The following is a 16,663-nucleotide window of genomic DNA, read 5'->3' as shown; positions in this document are numbered from 1 at the left end:
ATTTCTACCTCCCAAATTTTATTTGTCATTCTAACACTGTTTTGATTTGTGTTTAACTTGTTTAATCGTAAATCGTAAAAAAAAAACTCCAACCTCCACCTAGAGGACCTCCACAGTCTGTGTGGTGGTTTGGTATATTTATGGTCCTTCTTGTTGCTGACATACAGCAAACACAATGAAACCTTTGTTTCAACAACTCGCCACACATTTACATGTCACTGTCAGATACTCGCACTGCAAACTTAGACTCAACACTTGTAAAACTAAAGCTGAACATGAGAGAAGGCATTAGCTGAAACATTTGAGCTTATTCTGCATTGTAAATAAAAAATGTATAACAGTAAAACATTGAGAAAATATTCTTGTTTAAAATATTTATTCTGTCACCCAATACAATTCTGTTTTTAAGATAACTTTTCTGCACAATGTAATATCAGTGTAAGTGTGGCTCTATTTTTTGAAAATGCCCACTTGAGCAATGGAGTCCAAACATATACAGTAGCTGACGCATGTTTCAACAAAATATAGTCCAGGTTCTTCGTTTTAAAAGTTTTACTGAAAGAATTAGTTTTAAATACAAAATTAAAAAATTATGACAAAGTACTTAAAACACAGTAAGCATATCAAGAACTGTGGGCAGGAATATGACCATGGTCAAAGACTAGTGTGCATTCAAAGCTCCATAGTTCCCAATAAATGATCTTACACAGGCAGCATATTAAACCATTTAACCAATCAGAAGGCAGGGCTGACTGCAGTCATTATTGGTCCTAATTAAGCATCAGCTGCAATGTAACTATAGACCTGCTCATCCTTAAGTAATAAAACATGTGAAAAATGTATTTACAACTATTTTACAAATCAATACTGCCTTAATATTTAGCACGTACTGTTTTTTTTGGAATATTAAAATCTGATTATACATTGGATGGAATTGGGTGATAGCATAAAGAAAATGAAACCAACATTGGTCCAGATTCTGTTTTTAATGTCATCACACACACTGACTTTATGAACACGGGACAGATACAATGTCACTTTGGTCCAATAGTACCACAGATATTAAGTCTTTATAAAAGAAATTTCCGTTCACATAGACACTTTGGCATCTCAGTTGTCACTGGTGTAGCTTGCCTTCAATAAAATATATCTAAACCCACCCTCTTTCAAGTTTTCTATACGTATGAAGTCTCATCTGTTGTCATATCGATACAGAAAGCCTACAGAAGAATGTATACACAAATATACAAATGGATAATTGTCTGCAATGTTTTTCTTTCATTAAGACAAAGACATGTTAATTCATCAATAAAACTAATGATGCACAGTCATTACGTTTTGTGGTTCAGTGCTGAATATTCAAGTATGATATGAAGGCATCTACAATGTATTCTATAAAAAAAGTGTCCACAGTAAATGAAGCTACAGTTAAATGTAGACTAGGAATAGTTCCATATTTCATGTCAATGTTCTCCAAGTGAAGTCATTACTTCAGGGGCTGACACTTCAGGAAACTTTTAATGCAGTCCTTAGCTCGACTAAGCGGTGTCTGTTTTGGATCTGTTAAATTTACTCACTTAAGTAATGTCCCATCTGAAGGAAAATCTGATTCAGACTGATGGCATCCAACAAATCTCCCAAAAAAAACAGTCGACAGTTTCATATTTGGCCAAATTCAAAGTCAATCCCCCCGTCATGTAGGCTGCCCTCGTTTGCGTTATCGAAGCTGTTCTTCCCATGGATCTGTTTGAGGTGCTTGCGAAGAACAGGCTTGTGAGCAAACACCATGTCGCAGTAGTTGCAGCGGTGCGGCTTGTCCCCACTGTGCAGGTTAAGGTGATCCAACAATGAACACTTTTGGGTGAAGGTCTTGCCGCAGATTTTACACTGGAAGGGCTTGATGCCGGCGTGGACACGCATGTGTCGATGCAGGTTGCCTTTTTGTGTGAAAGTCTTTCCGCACAGGAGGCACATGAAGAGCTTGTGCATCTTGAGGTGGTTGGCGTAGTTCTCCAGCTGGCGGAAGACCCGGGAGCACTTTGGGCACTGGTGGTACCACTGCAGAGGCTTGTCGTAGTTCCTCTGGTGTGCGCTGTGTTTCTCTGTAGGAGGGGACTGAGGAGGGGGGGTGAGCGGGTATTCGGCGATTCCAGGTGGACCCGCCATCTCACTGCTGCGACTGTCCACAGTGGAGTTAATGAGCGAATGCTGGGGCTCAGGTGACTTGAGGGCAGCAGGCGGGCTGGTGGGGAAGTGACCAGTGATGGAGTTCTCTGCTACATCAGACACAGACTCTACCTTTATTATAGTGATGTCATTCTCCATCATAGCCTGCCTTGGGTGTCTGCTTAATATCTGGGGAGGAGACTTGGGCTCTATAATCAAATCATCATCATCACCATCGTCACCGTCGTCATCAACATCGTCATCACCATTGTTTTCATCCTCAACCTGCTCTACCACCTCCTTCTGCTGACGCACAATCCGCACCTGAGAGCGCCCCAGCTCTCTCTGGCCCTGAGAAGATAAACTTTCATCATTCTTCTCGCTCATCATATTCACATCCCCCTCCAGGTGGCGTGCTGACTGAGGTCTGATGAACTTGCTGAGGGCCTGAGTGCACTGCTCCACAATGTGACCCATTTGAAGGAAGCTGGCCACTGTCAGGTAATGCACCAGCTCCAGTTCTGGAAACTCCAGCTGGCCTGTGTAGCAGGATAGCAACAGCTGCTGTCCCACCTCCGCCTCCTGGATCATGGAGATCTGGACCTCCCTGGAGTCCTGCTGAAGGATAAACTGGTCTCTCAAGAAAGAAGAGCCGGCAGCAAACACCACCTTATGACCAGGGACCTCCAGCTGGTTGATGCGCACGGTGACGTCACAGAAGCGTCTCTGGTGTCGTAGAAGGTTCATCTTCTGTAGCATGGAGTCCCCAAATGTGGCAAATCGGAACTGCAGGATCACCTGGTTCTGGGCCATCGTGAACTGGAAGCCTGGAGCAGCAGCACACCTGTTAGGAACAAACAGAGACTGTATGAGAGTGGTCTTCAACCCTCCTATGGCGATCGACTGGTTAATCTCAAGAGTCTTTGCTGTCGATCTCTGTAACGCTGTGGCCACACTGGCTGTGGTTGTGCCAGCTGTGTGGCAGTGCTCTGTTGGTCACACTGGCAGCTTGTCAGCTACTGGCTCCAGAGCTGCTGGTAAAACGCTTGAGTGCTTTTCACTTAGGGAAGTGTTGGAAATACATACGTTTGTAAGATAGATAGATAAACCTAGTTGTTGACATCAGAATAAAGACAAAATGATCTTTCACCTGAGCTTTAATTTTTATCTGTTGAATTTATGTCACAAAAATAAATGCCTGTAACACTTCCTTTACGCATTTCATCATAACTTGTATATATTTTTTTAATTGTGAAATATTTGCAGGAGCAGAAGATGCACAGCTTCATAGTGTATAGTACTGATATTTATTTGAATACACAGGACTACCTTTATACAAGGAAATAGTAATTTATGCAAAGACTATGCAAACACATTGTGCTGCAGTAGCAGCTCCTCTACAGAACATTTATTAAACTGAGAAGATGAATATTGTGCATTGAACAGATGCTGTAAATATGAATTGACATTAATGTGAATATTGTAATTTGAAAAGATCCTACGTGTTTTTAATTTGGAAGATATCAGGGTGGTAGATCTCAGGATGAAATAGAGAGGCCATACAAATAGAAGACATTAAGGAAGGGCCGCACCGTTGTAGATTTGCGCTCAACAAACACACGTGACCTCCACAGCAGAATGTAACATCCTGCCTGTGGTGTCACCTCTCACTGAACGCCCCAGAGATTGTCCTGTTGTTGTGAACGTGCTTTCTAGTCTCCTGCTGCTGTGTTCATATGTGAAAGACCAAAGAGCTCATGTCTGAAAGACGCTTCAGATAGTTAGCTGACAGTCTTGTCTGCTTATAAACATTTAACACACTTTGGATACGAACACACAACTGAAGTCTCTCCTCAGATTAAAGTGTTTCATAGGCCTTAGAGCTCATCATATTTTACCATGTAGAACTACATGAAGAAGAAGAAGAAGAAGAAATAGCTTTGGTACATAACCATCACAGCCATGACCCTTAATCTAAACTAATCATGTATCACATGAGGTCGTAACGAACCAGACTATTTTGAAAAACCGGCCAATTTCAAACTCTTTTCTGAAACTCGGTCCACTCTTTAGTGCATGTTTCGTATAATCTAACATGTTGTCAAACATAATTTGTATTTAATCGAATCACGCTGCTAACACATAAATAAAGCTTTAAGTCTGTTAGCTAGCGGTGACAATATCGACTAGCATACGAGCTAAAAAGATAAAGTAATGTTGGACTATGCTCTCAACCGAATTACGGCCGATGGTTACAAAGCGGTTCTACCCAAAGTGTCCCTTCAGTTTGCAGATAAACAGGAAGTGAATGGAAAACGGTCTCATTGTACTCACAGACACACACTCAGGTTTCGCTGTCTGAGCTAACTGTGTCAACATTAGCTTAGCAGCAATGCTAACGACAATAACACCGCGTTTCTTCCGAGGGAACTGCGTGTCTCACTCCGTGTGTGACAGCAACACTCGACCCACTCTCCTGTAAAGTGACTGTCTCTGTTGAACATCAGCTGTAGTTGCATGTCAACACTTCGTCACTAATCGCCTCCATACTTTGGCCTGCTCCTCCTCGTTAGCTTTAGCGGAACGCCTCAGTCTAGCTGGTCGCATCGAACACAGGAGCTCACTAACCAGCTGCCGTGTGGATTTACTTCCGTCGGCACAGTAATAAGTGCAGTGTACCTGTTCCCCAGTGTAAACACGCGTGTGAGAGGAGGTTTGTTGTCGTAGTAGACACTGACCTGTGTCTGTCTGAGGAGAAGAAGCAGCTGCTCCGGATGTAAAACACATTTAAAGGCCCAGTTCAAACACAGCACTGATCCCACCGACCTGCCTCATAGCGATACACACTGTTTATAGTCAGGTCCCCTCTCATAACATGTGATGTAACAGGGGTTGTGTTATCAATGTGATGTGTGTGGGTTCTGATCACACACTTTATATAATCTATCGTATAATATTTCTTTATATACATTCTTTGGTTCTGATAACAAATGTAATGTCTTCAGATTTGTTGATGTGATCTGTACATGCAACATCTCTTGCCCTGCTGGCCGTCCTGAGAGAGGTCTCATATGACTCTTCATGAGGACTCTGGAAAAAGACTCGTTGTTGGTAGTTTTTTCTTACTCTTGAAGGTTTAGGACGGAGAATGTTGCACCTTGTAGGCTACAGAGTGTTGCGACTTGTGAACATGGATTATACAATTAAATTGATTGGAGACTGGCAAAATTGCTGCTGTAGGTGCACATATCATCAGCAAGTTATTTAATAAAAAGGCAGAGGCAAAGTTTATTTATCTTTTATAAAATTTAAAAAATGACAGAAAAAGAAGGCAGGAAATCAAGCCTTGTATTTCGCAAAACATCAGCAGTGAGGGGTGTCATTTCTTCTTGAACAGCCTAAAAAACAGAAACAAAAAGGTTATTAAACCACATTTGGGTGACGTGGTATTTTGACATGAACTGTTACTGTACATCTACTGTGTCTGTATACAGGAGTTTTAGGGGATTTGCCAAATTTCATAAATCACAGGCTTCATCCAAATAATGACTTGCTAAATTGATCACAAGTAACCTGATCTGCTATAAAATTCACGTTAATTAATCAAGAACTTTTGCTGTAGCCTCTACAATGTACTTGATTAGCCAATACCTATAGAAATGAGATGTGTCATAAAAATAACATTTAATGTAAACTACGCTTCCCACCATATTGTTGCATGCTTCCACTAACCAGTGAAATTATAGTCTGCTAAAACCCATATAATATAATGAAGACTTTGATGGGACTTCATAGAAGGAATGTAAACGTGTACTTTGTCACAATTAGATTTGGAATGCTTAATTTGTGACATAGACTATATGTACACAATGAGTTTAATATTGGTATTTGATAGTATGAGGGAATTAATGAACTTTATTTGAAGTGTAAACTGATTCTAGTTTTTAACTTTCATACCAGATGCAACTATATCCACCCAAAATGACGAAAGCAACCAGTCCTACTGCAGCAGCTGCAGAGAGTGAAGAAACCATCAGGACATAAGATGTACCTGTAAGAAGGAAATGCTTCATGTAACGAGATTGTGATGAAGCCATTTATCTGTATGTTTTATTTTTTTTAATACTTTCTGTTACTGGCATAATTTTGAATAATAATAATAACTAATAATAACTGAAATTATCACACTGGAGCATTTGGGTAAAGTGGCCTGTACATTACCTGTCACTTTAGCCCACAGGACACAGGAACTTTTTAAAGTCTGGGAGAGAGAACATTCAGGGAATTTAACAAGGAAAGTCTGCTGCATTTTGCCAGTAAATACTTTATTATGCTTTTAAGTATCTCCACCCACTGTTTTCCACTGACTGACGGCTCGTAAGATGATGTAATAGGTCCTGCCCTTCTTCAGGGGTGCATTGTAGAAGCCTCCATAGTAGAGTCCATCCCCAACAGTAAAGTCCATCTGTGTCCCGACCTGTCCGATGAGGATCTGGGCAGTAATGTACTCGGAAGAGAAGTTGTTTTTGCTTAAGGGGTCAGCGCTTCCAGGAGAAGAGCAGTCAAACACCATTATGCCCTCTTCAGGAAGAACAAACACTTGGTACAAACTACCAAATGAAGAAGACGAAAGCAAGTTAAATACATAAGGACCAGTATGATCATGGGACAGTTTTATTTCTATGTATGTTTATCTATCTTAATAGATACATTATTATCTCATTTACATAAAATCAGAAGCCAGTATATCACAACTGATTTAGATATATTATGAAAATGTCAGTTTTCAATTTCTTTATATTTATATTTACAAGTAATTGTGCTACTATATATATATATATATGTCCATGAATAAAGTAATATTAACAAATTCACATTACATGATATATTATTTGTCACAACTGAAAATAACACAAAGGAATTATGAATGTGTTATCAGTTACATTTATTATTAGATCTTAATCATGAATTATCCAACTTTATAATTAGGTTGCATTTGTCATTTAAAGTACAAAGCTAGATGACTGTGTTTAACTCAGTTCCACATACAATGTGAGTCAGATTAGGCCCCCCGCCCCTTTCCTCCTTTGTTACCTTATTGGGTCCAGTGTGTTGGCTGATCTGTTCAGCCTCAAAGTTGGTACAGGAGTGTCAAATTCTCTGTAGTAAACAACCGGCACTGGAGGCTCTGGGAAATTGTATTACATTAAATGTGCATTGCTCAGTATAAGGAAGAAACAAAATAAATTCTATGTGCTTCAGTCGTTCCTAAATATTTCCAGAGCAACGCTAAGATCTATAGATTCTGTATTGATGTAGTATGAAAAGTGGAAATGGGAGTCGCTGGAGCTGTGATACCTGGTAAACTGGTGTTAGTGGTGATGGAGGCTGTGAATCTGGCAGACAGTGCAGTAATGGAGATGCTGTAGTTTGTGGCTGGGAGCAGGTGGAGACAGAGTTTCAGCTGCTCGGCCTTGGAGCTCAGATACTGCTTAATTTCATCACGAAAAGACCTCTGGTAGTCTCTGGTACCTGTGTATGTCACCTGCATGGTCACATGGGATGTTGCGTCAGCATCAAAAAATCAATATAGCATATAACCAGAAAATATGGTTAAGAAATTACTTGAACATGCCTGACAGGAAGAAATAATGGTCAAATACAGCTAATAGAATGAATGAAAGGTAAAGACATTGCTTGTTACCCTGTAGTCTTCTGAGTCCTCTTCATATTTCTCTGCTTTCCATTGCACACATTTTTCATTGAGGAAATGAACATGACTGATAGCTGGCTTTATTTCTGTAAGAGATACAGTACATGAAATAAGAGTGATGTTTGACTATTTCGACTAATATTTGTCATTACAAAATACCAAATCCCCGGAATCACACGATTGAGCAGCTTTTTGGTCATTGCAGCTGACCACTGTGCGGTGGTGATGTTATGTTGACTTGCTTTGTTCTTTTTACGCACCTATACATCTCAGAGTAGCAGGCTGCCACGTCCCGGAGCTGCCACACACAGAGCTGCTGCTGCCCCTCCAGCTGTGATATCCGTCCACACAGCGGTGCATCACTACACTTCTGTTATGCCACACCACCTCTGAGTTGGCAAGGAAGGGAACTGGGCCACATTTAGCTAAAAGAAAAAAATTGGCAATAAATGTGAACAATGAAACGTAAGCTGTAAATGAGAAGCTTTTAAATATGGGGTGCCGTTTGTAAAGCAGCTCACGCAGAAAATAACAGCAACATTTTGTCACATTTAGCTTCAAACCATTTTTAAAAAACTGGTGTGAATTTTTGAGAGTCACTTTTTTGCACATTTACAACAATATTTGTCAACTTAGAGATATTTTAAATATTTACATCCAAATGTTAAATGTTACACCTAAATGTTAAATCTAAGTGCTAAATCTAAATCTAAATGTTAAATTTAAATCTAAATGTTAAATTTAAATCAAAATGTTAAATCTAAATGTTAAATCTAAATATAAACTGAATTATGCATGTCCGTCCTTCTATTGGTTCCAAGTGGCACCTACTGGAAGAGGTACAAGCCATTGATTAGGGAATTCAATCACATGCTTATTTGTAAATAACCACAAAATGTACTTTGAAACTCAACATAACCCCAAGCATGTAGATATATCAAACAGGGATTCACAAAACAAATGTGCCACACTCAGTATTTATCAACAGAAACAGAAGCAGCCACAGTTGAATAGATGCATGTTTATGTATAGAGATGATCACTGTACCTTGGCAATTTATAGATATTTCCCCCCACTCTCCTGATAATGAACATACTGAAATATTTGTTCCACTCTCCAGGTAAAATCCATCCATACACTCATACAACAGCACGCTGCCGGGTCTGCTGGTGTGGTCCCACAGGAGGTTAGTATGGGGGTGGATTAGTGGGGGGCCGCAGCTTATTTCTGCACAGAGACATGAATCAGGACAGACTGTTGGCCGATTACAGCATAAGGGATTCACACATTCAAATCCTAAAAGCTGCTATACATGTGTACATGTTACATATGTGTACAATGCAAAAAGGTTATAAATTATACAGCATTAAGACTTCAAATTATACGCCTTTAAAGCATACAGTGATGGAATATGAATACTTTTCATTCCTCAGCGAGGCATTTAAAAACTAGAATTGTAGCAGCATTCATCTATACCGTATATCAATTTTTAAATGAATTTGCAAATTTTGCCAGAATATTCTGATATTAAGACATAAATGGACAAAGTAGAAGGTTTTCATTATATCTGTCAACAAACACTGCACCTTCACACCACAGATCTATATCCTCCCAAAGTCCACTCTCTCCACATACTGAGTGGTTATTCAGGCTCTTGCTGTGATATCCTTCATCACATTGGTAAGACACCACACTGCCAATGTGCGTTTTGCCATCCCACAGTGTTTTAGAGTGAGGTTTATGAACAGGCTCTTGACAATCGATTTCTACAACAAAAACAAAACACGTCATTGTAGTTCACTAGGAGTGTGATGGATTCAAATGTTGTCAGAACCTAGGTCACGGCAATGTGAGACAAGCTAATACACAATCCACATATCCCGAAGTAAAGTTTAAAATGGCTTTAAACGTTTGTGTTGATGGATGATTTGTGTAAATTAATGTCATCATCACCGTGACACAGCAGAGATGCCTCATCCCATTCTCCTCTGGTAGTACAAACTGATATATTTCCATCTCCAACACTGCGATATCCAGCTTTACACTGATACACAACTTGAGAGCCCACAGTGGGAATTTTATCCCACTGTATGGTTGAGTGAGGGATGGAGGGGGGTGGGCCACATCGAACTTCTACAGGGATGGAAATGATATAATTTAACTGGGAGTTAATGGGTATTCTTCCACCTTGGACAACAGAAGGAGACTGACATTGCACTGATAATAGTATGATGTTGTCAGTTACCTTTACATGAGATGTTTGGTTTTGTCCAGGAACCATTAATTGTGCACAATGAAACATTATTTCCTTCACTGTGATAAAATCCTATTTTACAGTAGTAAGTCACAGTGCTTCCAGGGGTGGAACTGCCATTCCTCACCTGCCCTGTGTGGGGCACTGTAGGAGGATCCCCACATAATATCTCTGGGACAGGAAGTACACATATATACACACATTAAGAGGGTTAGACAAAATAAAAATAAAATTCAAAACCCAAAATAAATTTTATTACAATAAATTAACTATTTGACAGTTTGGCTCTTGTCAGGACTGTCCACGCACTTATCAGAGATAATGAGTGAAAACACCTGTGGGTGTGCAGGCCACTTTTAAACAAGTCAAATTGTTTTACTAAATTTATTTACAAAAAAGATATATAGAATATAAAATAAAACAAAAGGTTTATTATGATTTTGCAAGTTTATTATGGTTTGGGTTATTACCTTGGCATACCAGAGTCAGGGGTGTCCACTGACCGTTTTCCTTACAGACTGATATATTATGTCCTCCTCTGTTAAGAAAACCTGATTTACAGAAATAGAGCACAGTGCTGCCAGGAGCTGTGCTACCGTTCCACATGTTCTCAGTGAATTCACTTACAGGAGGACTTCCACACAAAGTCTCTACAAAGAACCACAAACATCACAACCATGTTGAACACAAGGATTTAAACTCAGACACAAAAAATGTAAATATAAGAAGAAAGATACAGTTTATCTGTATGGGTTAGATGTGTTTTCAGTATGAGGGGTTGTACGATCAATCTTTAAAATCAGAAAACCTCTTGAATGATCTGAAAAGTAGTTACTCTACCTTGGCAGAGCACCGGCGGCTCTTCCCACTGTCCAGCAGCGGTACAACTGGAGACATTTCCCTTTCCAACATTATGATAGCCAGAGTAACACTGATAAACCACCTCAGAGCCCACCCTGGAGCTCATATTCCACAGCATATGAGAGTGAGGGCGAGCAGGGGGGGAGCCACAGTCCACCTCTAAGAACAGAATATTCATAATCATATTTTTCATTGGTTCATAATTACCTGAAAGTAGGAATTTGTTTTGTTTTTATCTTAGAATGTGCTCTTTAAAGCTACATAGGGTGTGGGTCCTCTTCTCTGTAGTGCACTCTGTTGCACCACAGTGTTTCTACAGTAGTCCAGAGCAGTTGGATCATTAAGGTTACTTTGTCACATTTGAAGACAGTTCATCGAGCACTTGTTGAGGTTTTGAGTGTGGAATAAAGTGGTATAAAAACATCGATAGAAAGATGTTAATCAAAACATATTAATCATTACAATGATTGTATGAAGATAAAAGATAGTTTATCAATATGTAGATTTGAAATCCTACCATTAAGCCATGTTGTGTATTTTACCTTATGGGTACGTTTCATGATCTAGAGTCTAGATCATATTTGTAATGAGTTTTCATGGTTAGAGAAAGTCATTACAGTCAGTGTTCTGTTGAAAAGTCATAAATGTTGAAGAGGACGCTTTGTAGAGAGTTTGATTTTTACCTTCACAGACCATAGTTGGTCCACTCCACAGTCCATCAGCTCCACACACAGAGGTGTTGTGTCCACTCCCCCAGATGAAGCCTTCATCACAGACCCACGTGGCAATGCTGCCATATGTGGTCCCTGTGGCCGACAGCAGCACTGTGTCCTCCACCGAGGCAGGCTGGCCACAGTCAACCACTGAGTGGGACAAGGACATAAAACTACATTTTAGAGTTCAGATATTCATCAATCTACAGATAGACAATCTATAAATGAAGGAAATGTTCAAAAAGTTCTGTGGCTATTGTAGAAAAAAAACATGAAACTTGAGACCATTTTGTAATGGGATAATAACAACGGTGACACCAGTTAATATGTTGGTGTACCAATGAGCCCATGAGAGCAATAATCATTGCTACTTTATTTAAGTATTCAGTACCCATGTGCTAAGCCCCGCCCATCTTTGAATGTTGTCCTTCATCTTGATCACAACTGTAAAGTTTTGCATATCTTAAACTGTTGTAACAATGAGGCAAAGAGACATATAGATATATACAAATGTCCAATTTCACGTTCATGAGGTAGTTGTCATTTTACCTTTGCAGGAGGCCTTGCCTCTGTAAGGATGAAAAGGTTCTGTTCCATCTTGGACTTGGTATCCCACCTGACAGCTGCATTCAAAACTGCCCTCCAGGTTCCTGCACCAACCTCCATCTCCACACAGCCCTGTTATCCTGCACTCATCAATGTCTGCAGAGACAATGAGAATGAAAATGCGTAAGGTTCATTGATAAAGCACGTTTAAATTCCACAAACTTTTTGGGAGACTCTACCAAAGCTAAGGGAATATCGACTGGAGAGCACAATCCCCTGGAGTCCCAAAGCGTGTTCGAGGTACATTGAGAAATTCCTGGGTAGAGCACCCAAGAGTTCAATTCATGTGGTAGTGCAGAATAAACATGATATGCTGCATGTTCCTTTGTCAGGTTACTTTGTCACATTTGAAGACAGTCCATCGAGCACTTGTTGAGGTTTTGAGTGTGGAATAAAGTGGTATAAAGACATCGATAGAAAGATGTTAATCAAAACATAATAATCATTACAATGATTGTATGAAGATAAAAGATAGTTTATCAAGATATAGATTTGAAATCCTACCATTAAGCCATCTTGTGTATTTTGCCTTATGGGTACATTTCTGAGGAACCCACAAAAGCCTCACAATTAAAACGCACTTCTCTCTAGATCATGTATGTAATGAGTTTTCAAGGTTAGAGAAAGTCATTACAGTCAGTGTTCTGTTGAAAAGTCATAAATGTTGAAGAGGATGCTTTGTAGACAGTTAGATTTTTACCTTCACAGACCATAGTTGGTCCACTCCACAGTCCATCAGCTCCACACACAGAGGTGTTGTGTCCACTCCCCCAGATGAAGCCTTCATCACAGACCCACGTGGCTACGCTGCCATATGTGGTCCCTGTGGCTGACAGCAGCACTGTGTCCTCCACCGATGCAGGCTGGCCACAGTCAACCACTGAGTGGGACAAGGACATAAAACTACATTTTAGAGTTCAGATATTCATCAATCAATAGATAGACAATCTATAAATGAAGGAAATGTTCAAAAAGTTCTGTGGCTTTGGTAGAAAAAAAACATGAAACTTGAGACCATTTTGTAATGGGATAATAACAACGGTGACACCAGTTAATATGTTGGTGTACCAATGAGCCCATGAGAGCAATAATCATTGCCCATCTTTGAACTTAGTCCATCTTGATCACAACTGTAAAGTTTTGCATATCTTACACTGTTGTGACAATGAGGCAAACAGACATATAAACAAATGTCCAATTTCACTCAACTGTTCATGCTCATTTTACCTTTGCAGGAGGCCTTGCCTGTGTAAGGATGAAAAGGTTCTGTTCCATCTTGGACTTGGTATCCCACCTGACAGCTGCATTCAAAACTGCCCTCCAGGTTCCTGCACCAACCTCCATCTCCACACAGCCCTGTTATCCTGCACTCATCAATGTCTGCGGAGACAATGAGAATGAAAATGTGTAAAGTTTATTGATAAGGCACATTTAAATTCCACAAGCTTTTAGGGAGACTCTGCCAAAGCTAAGGGGATATCGACTGGAGAGCACAATCCCCTGGAGTCCCAAAGCGTGTTCAAGGTACATTGAGAAATTCCTGGGTAGAGCACCCAAGAGTTCAACTCATGTGGTAGTGCAGAATGTACATGATATGCTGCAGAGCTTCTCATGAAGGGCTCTATAAGGGAGCACCAACATTTTAAAATGAATTTGAAAAGTGTAAGTGTATTTAGGGACCATTTGTTGTATTGTGTCAAGTGCCTAGCGGCATCATTTTTAAATGGTTTGTAGACATTGTTAAGGCAGCTTTAAAGCAATTTGCAGATTTTATTCAGCATTTGTATCTATAGTGTGAGACTGAATGTATTTGTGTTAGCAGCTATCTTTTGGAGGTCACACTTCACAGTTTGGGGCTTTTAACAACCCTGTAAATAAAAAACCAGGTCAAACCTTAACTCACCCTGGCAGTTGGTTCCATCATTTGGGATGAAGATGGTCATGTTGTTTGAAGGGTTGTAGCCGGAAAGGCAGGTACAGTCGTAGCTGCCATATGTGTTGTGGCATTTTGTGTGCGGCCCACAGATCTTCATGGCTCCTATCTGGCATTCATCTTTGTCTGGGAGAAAAAAGAACATTAATAATAATGGCACTTTACAAACATTCATGGTTAAGATGATGTATCGTAATGAATTTGTCATACATCATCACTACAACTCTAACTTTTGGGATACCGTCACTTTCTCATCAAGCAATATCATCTTCATTTAAACATTTCTAAACTAATGATGGATATCATCAGATGATAACTTTCTGTGGTGGTAATATGTAATTATCCTTTTTTTTTAATTTATTTGATTAGACAAAATTAGATTTAGCAAAGAGGAGACTTTTCTTCCTACCTTGACAGAATGTTATTCCATTTCCTACAAAGCCATACTTGCAGTTACAAACTTTGCCAGAGCCATCTGGCTTGTTGTCACATTTGGCCTCAGGATGGCAGGTGGCGCACACGTCCAGAACTTGGCCCGATGTTGGCGTACCTGAAAGGATAGAAATAGCATCCATCAGTATCTGTGGTATCTTCAGAAAACCTTATCCATGTAAAGCTAAACCATGACATGGAGATGGTGGAGGGGAAAAACATCAGTATTCTCACCTGCAACGACACAGAGCAGAAAAACCACAATCATTGTTCAGTTTCACTTGGTCCTCGAGTCGTCCTGTTGTCTTTACTCCACTAGACAATCGTCCTCCTCATCCCGCTCTCTTCATTATTCCTCTTCATTTTTTTTTACTTCCGTCTTGTGGGCCATGATGATGCTGAGCATGTTTGATAAATGGTATTGAGAGGAATCTTCTATTGGGTGAGCTGAGGTGAATTCTTTTCTCAATGGTCTTCTCGCCGCTGCCGGGTTTTTGTGGCTTCATCTGTCAACCGCTGACACATTCAGTTACACTTCACATGCGTTGATGACTCACTCAGGGCTCACTCTGTTAAACTGCACACTCATGGGGCTGGGCTGATAACAGCTATATTTGGCCTAACGAATGCCCTTTTACAAAATTGTGTCATATTTTTAAGACATGACTATCATTTAAAAGCACATCAACCACACCCTCACTATTTGTGTAACAGAATGAGAGTTAGTAAGGGTCTATATTTACATGATGTACAGCTACTCTTAAGTACAACTTAATATTGATAACACTACCAAATTTATGAATATCACGGTGCAGTTTAACCTTTGCCCAATGTTTTGTCAATGTATTATATTAAAGGTGGATTTATCATTCTGTTATTATAGTCCTTACACATAGAACTGCTTCTTTAAGACCTTCTTCATTCTACCACAGGGTCTGCAGCGGATGCTGGGGGATATGTCAGTTGGTGTGTGGTGGGAAGTGGAGATAAGTCTGGTGAGCTGTAATCTCTCCGCCCAGCAGGGTCCTAACCAGGGTCTCACTGTCACTCAAATAAGTAAGCTACTGCCTCACAGCAGTGCCTGACTGACTGGACTGATGTTGTTATGCTATGATCCAGGTTTATAGGTCATATAAACACGCAGACTCTGTTTAAACTGTTTTAATATCACTGGTTTATAACTGATCCGAAACTGAACAGACAATGGATATGATTATAATCGAATTTCTCCTTGGGGATAATAACGTTGAAAGTCTAAACAAGCTCTGTAGTTCAAATCTTAGCCATTAGCTGCCATTATACAACAGCTAACATTAGCATTCAACCACTTGCTAGACATGAGGGCTGTTTTTATATTGAAATATCAAAGCCCATCTTTGACACATTTATTTAAGCCTGTAGGTAAAATGGACTGGATGTAATCAAGCTAGCAATGCGAGTTTGATTGTAAACAAACTTTGATAATGGCAGTCATACCTTTCATTTGCAACTCATGTGTGGTCTTAAGGTTGTGACACTCAAAAAAACACAATGTTTGTACTTTTGAGATCAGACAAATCGATTTAGTGTATTTCATTTGATGAGCATCATTGTACATCAAATCATGCATTTTGTTTACGTCCATGTTGAGTGATTAGCACTCGTCACAGTAGTTGCTGGTGTATTGCTATGCTCCTTTGCATGTTAGTGCTGCCAGATGTCAATCAGTGGAACAGCGAGGAACCACCGGCAGCATTGTGTATCGAAAATACATTGTGTCATCATCTTGGTGTGTGTCGTACGAACCCATAAAAGCATTCTTTCATGGAATGTCTAGAGGTCAGAAACTCTAGGAACTTTAAAGTGCTGCGTCCCTTGCAACCTGAAAGAAGATTGCTGGATCCACTCATTAAATAATTCTTTAGCATAATATAATAGTGATGGTGTTGTTGCTCTTATTCCACATTATTTTGCTCAGCATATTTGGCACATAACTATTCTAACCA

At 39.9% G+C, this 16,663-nt stretch overlaps 2 protein-coding genes across 5 annotated transcripts; both read right to left on the bottom strand.

The window, feature by feature from the left end:
• Positions 1–971: 971 nt before the first annotated feature.
• Positions 972–4,973, bottom strand: zbtb26 (zinc finger and BTB domain containing 26). 2 transcript variants are annotated; one of them, XM_061071500.1, is made up of 2 exons: positions 4,905–4,973; positions 972–3,010 (listed from the first exon to the last, which is right to left on the bottom strand). In XM_061071500.1, the coding sequence occupies exon 2, from the start codon at positions 2,977–2,979 to the stop codon at positions 1,660–1,662; it is 1,320 nt and encodes a 439-aa protein (XP_060927483.1). In that variant the 5' UTR covers positions 2,980–3,010; positions 4,905–4,973; the 3' UTR covers positions 972–1,659. The 2 variants fall into 2 exon arrangements, with proteins under 2 accessions (XP_060927483.1, XP_060927484.1); XM_061071501.1 differs by having other exon boundaries at positions 4,846–4,908.
• A 475-nt stretch (positions 4,974–5,448) lies between these two features.
• susd1 (sushi domain containing 1) lies at positions 5,449–15,202 on the bottom strand. 3 transcript variants are annotated; one of them, XM_061072388.1, is made up of 21 exons: positions 14,913–15,202; positions 14,656–14,796; positions 14,217–14,372; positions 13,541–13,693; positions 13,014–13,193; positions 12,257–12,409; positions 11,678–11,857; positions 10,974–11,153; positions 10,604–10,783; positions 10,125–10,304; positions 9,833–10,012; positions 9,466–9,645; positions 8,927–9,106; positions 8,140–8,304; positions 7,871–7,965; positions 7,525–7,711; positions 7,261–7,354; positions 6,521–6,776; positions 6,388–6,427; positions 6,124–6,217; positions 5,449–5,564 (listed from the first exon to the last, which is right to left on the bottom strand). In XM_061072388.1, the coding sequence occupies exons 1-21, from the start codon at positions 14,944–14,946 to the stop codon at positions 5,546–5,548; spliced, it is 3,027 nt and encodes a 1,008-aa protein (XP_060928371.1). In that variant the 5' UTR covers positions 14,947–15,202; the 3' UTR covers positions 5,449–5,545. The 3 variants fall into 3 exon arrangements, with proteins under 3 accessions (XP_060928371.1, XP_060928372.1, XP_060928373.1); XM_061072389.1 differs by lacking the exons at positions 9,833–10,012; positions 10,125–10,304; positions 10,604–10,783; positions 10,974–11,153; XM_061072390.1 differs by lacking the exons at positions 8,927–9,106; positions 9,466–9,645; positions 9,833–10,012; ... (1 more) ...; positions 10,604–10,783; positions 10,974–11,153.
• Between the last annotated feature and the right edge of the window lie 1,461 nt (positions 15,203–16,663).

Source organism: Limanda limanda, chromosome 5, assembly GCF_963576545.1.
Source record: "Limanda limanda chromosome 5, fLimLim1.1, whole genome shotgun sequence".
NCBI lineage: Eukaryota > Metazoa > Chordata > Actinopteri > Pleuronectiformes > Pleuronectidae > Limanda > Limanda limanda.
The sequence above is the reverse complement of the archived record's forward strand: the minus strand, read 5'-3'. Positions and strand labels throughout refer to the sequence as shown.

Excerpts from the sequence above, each read along its gene's own strand:
- susd1 (XM_061072388.1), bottom strand. The coding sequence starts at position 14,946 with ATGATTGTGGTTTTTCTGCTCTGTGTCGTTGCAG. Across the intron at positions 10,784-10,973 it reads GCCGCCGGTGCTCTGCCAAG|AGACTTTGTGTGGAAGTCCT; the intron begins GTAGAGTAACTA and ends GGTTCTTTGTAG. Across the intron at positions 6,777-7,260 it reads AACACACTGGACCCAATAAG|TTTGTACCAAGTGTTTGTTC; the intron begins GTAACAAAGGAG and ends TTCATTTGGTAG.
- zbtb26 (XM_061071500.1), bottom strand. The coding sequence starts at position 2,979 with ATGGCCCAGAACCAGGTGATCCTGCAGTTCCGATTTGCCACATTTGGG.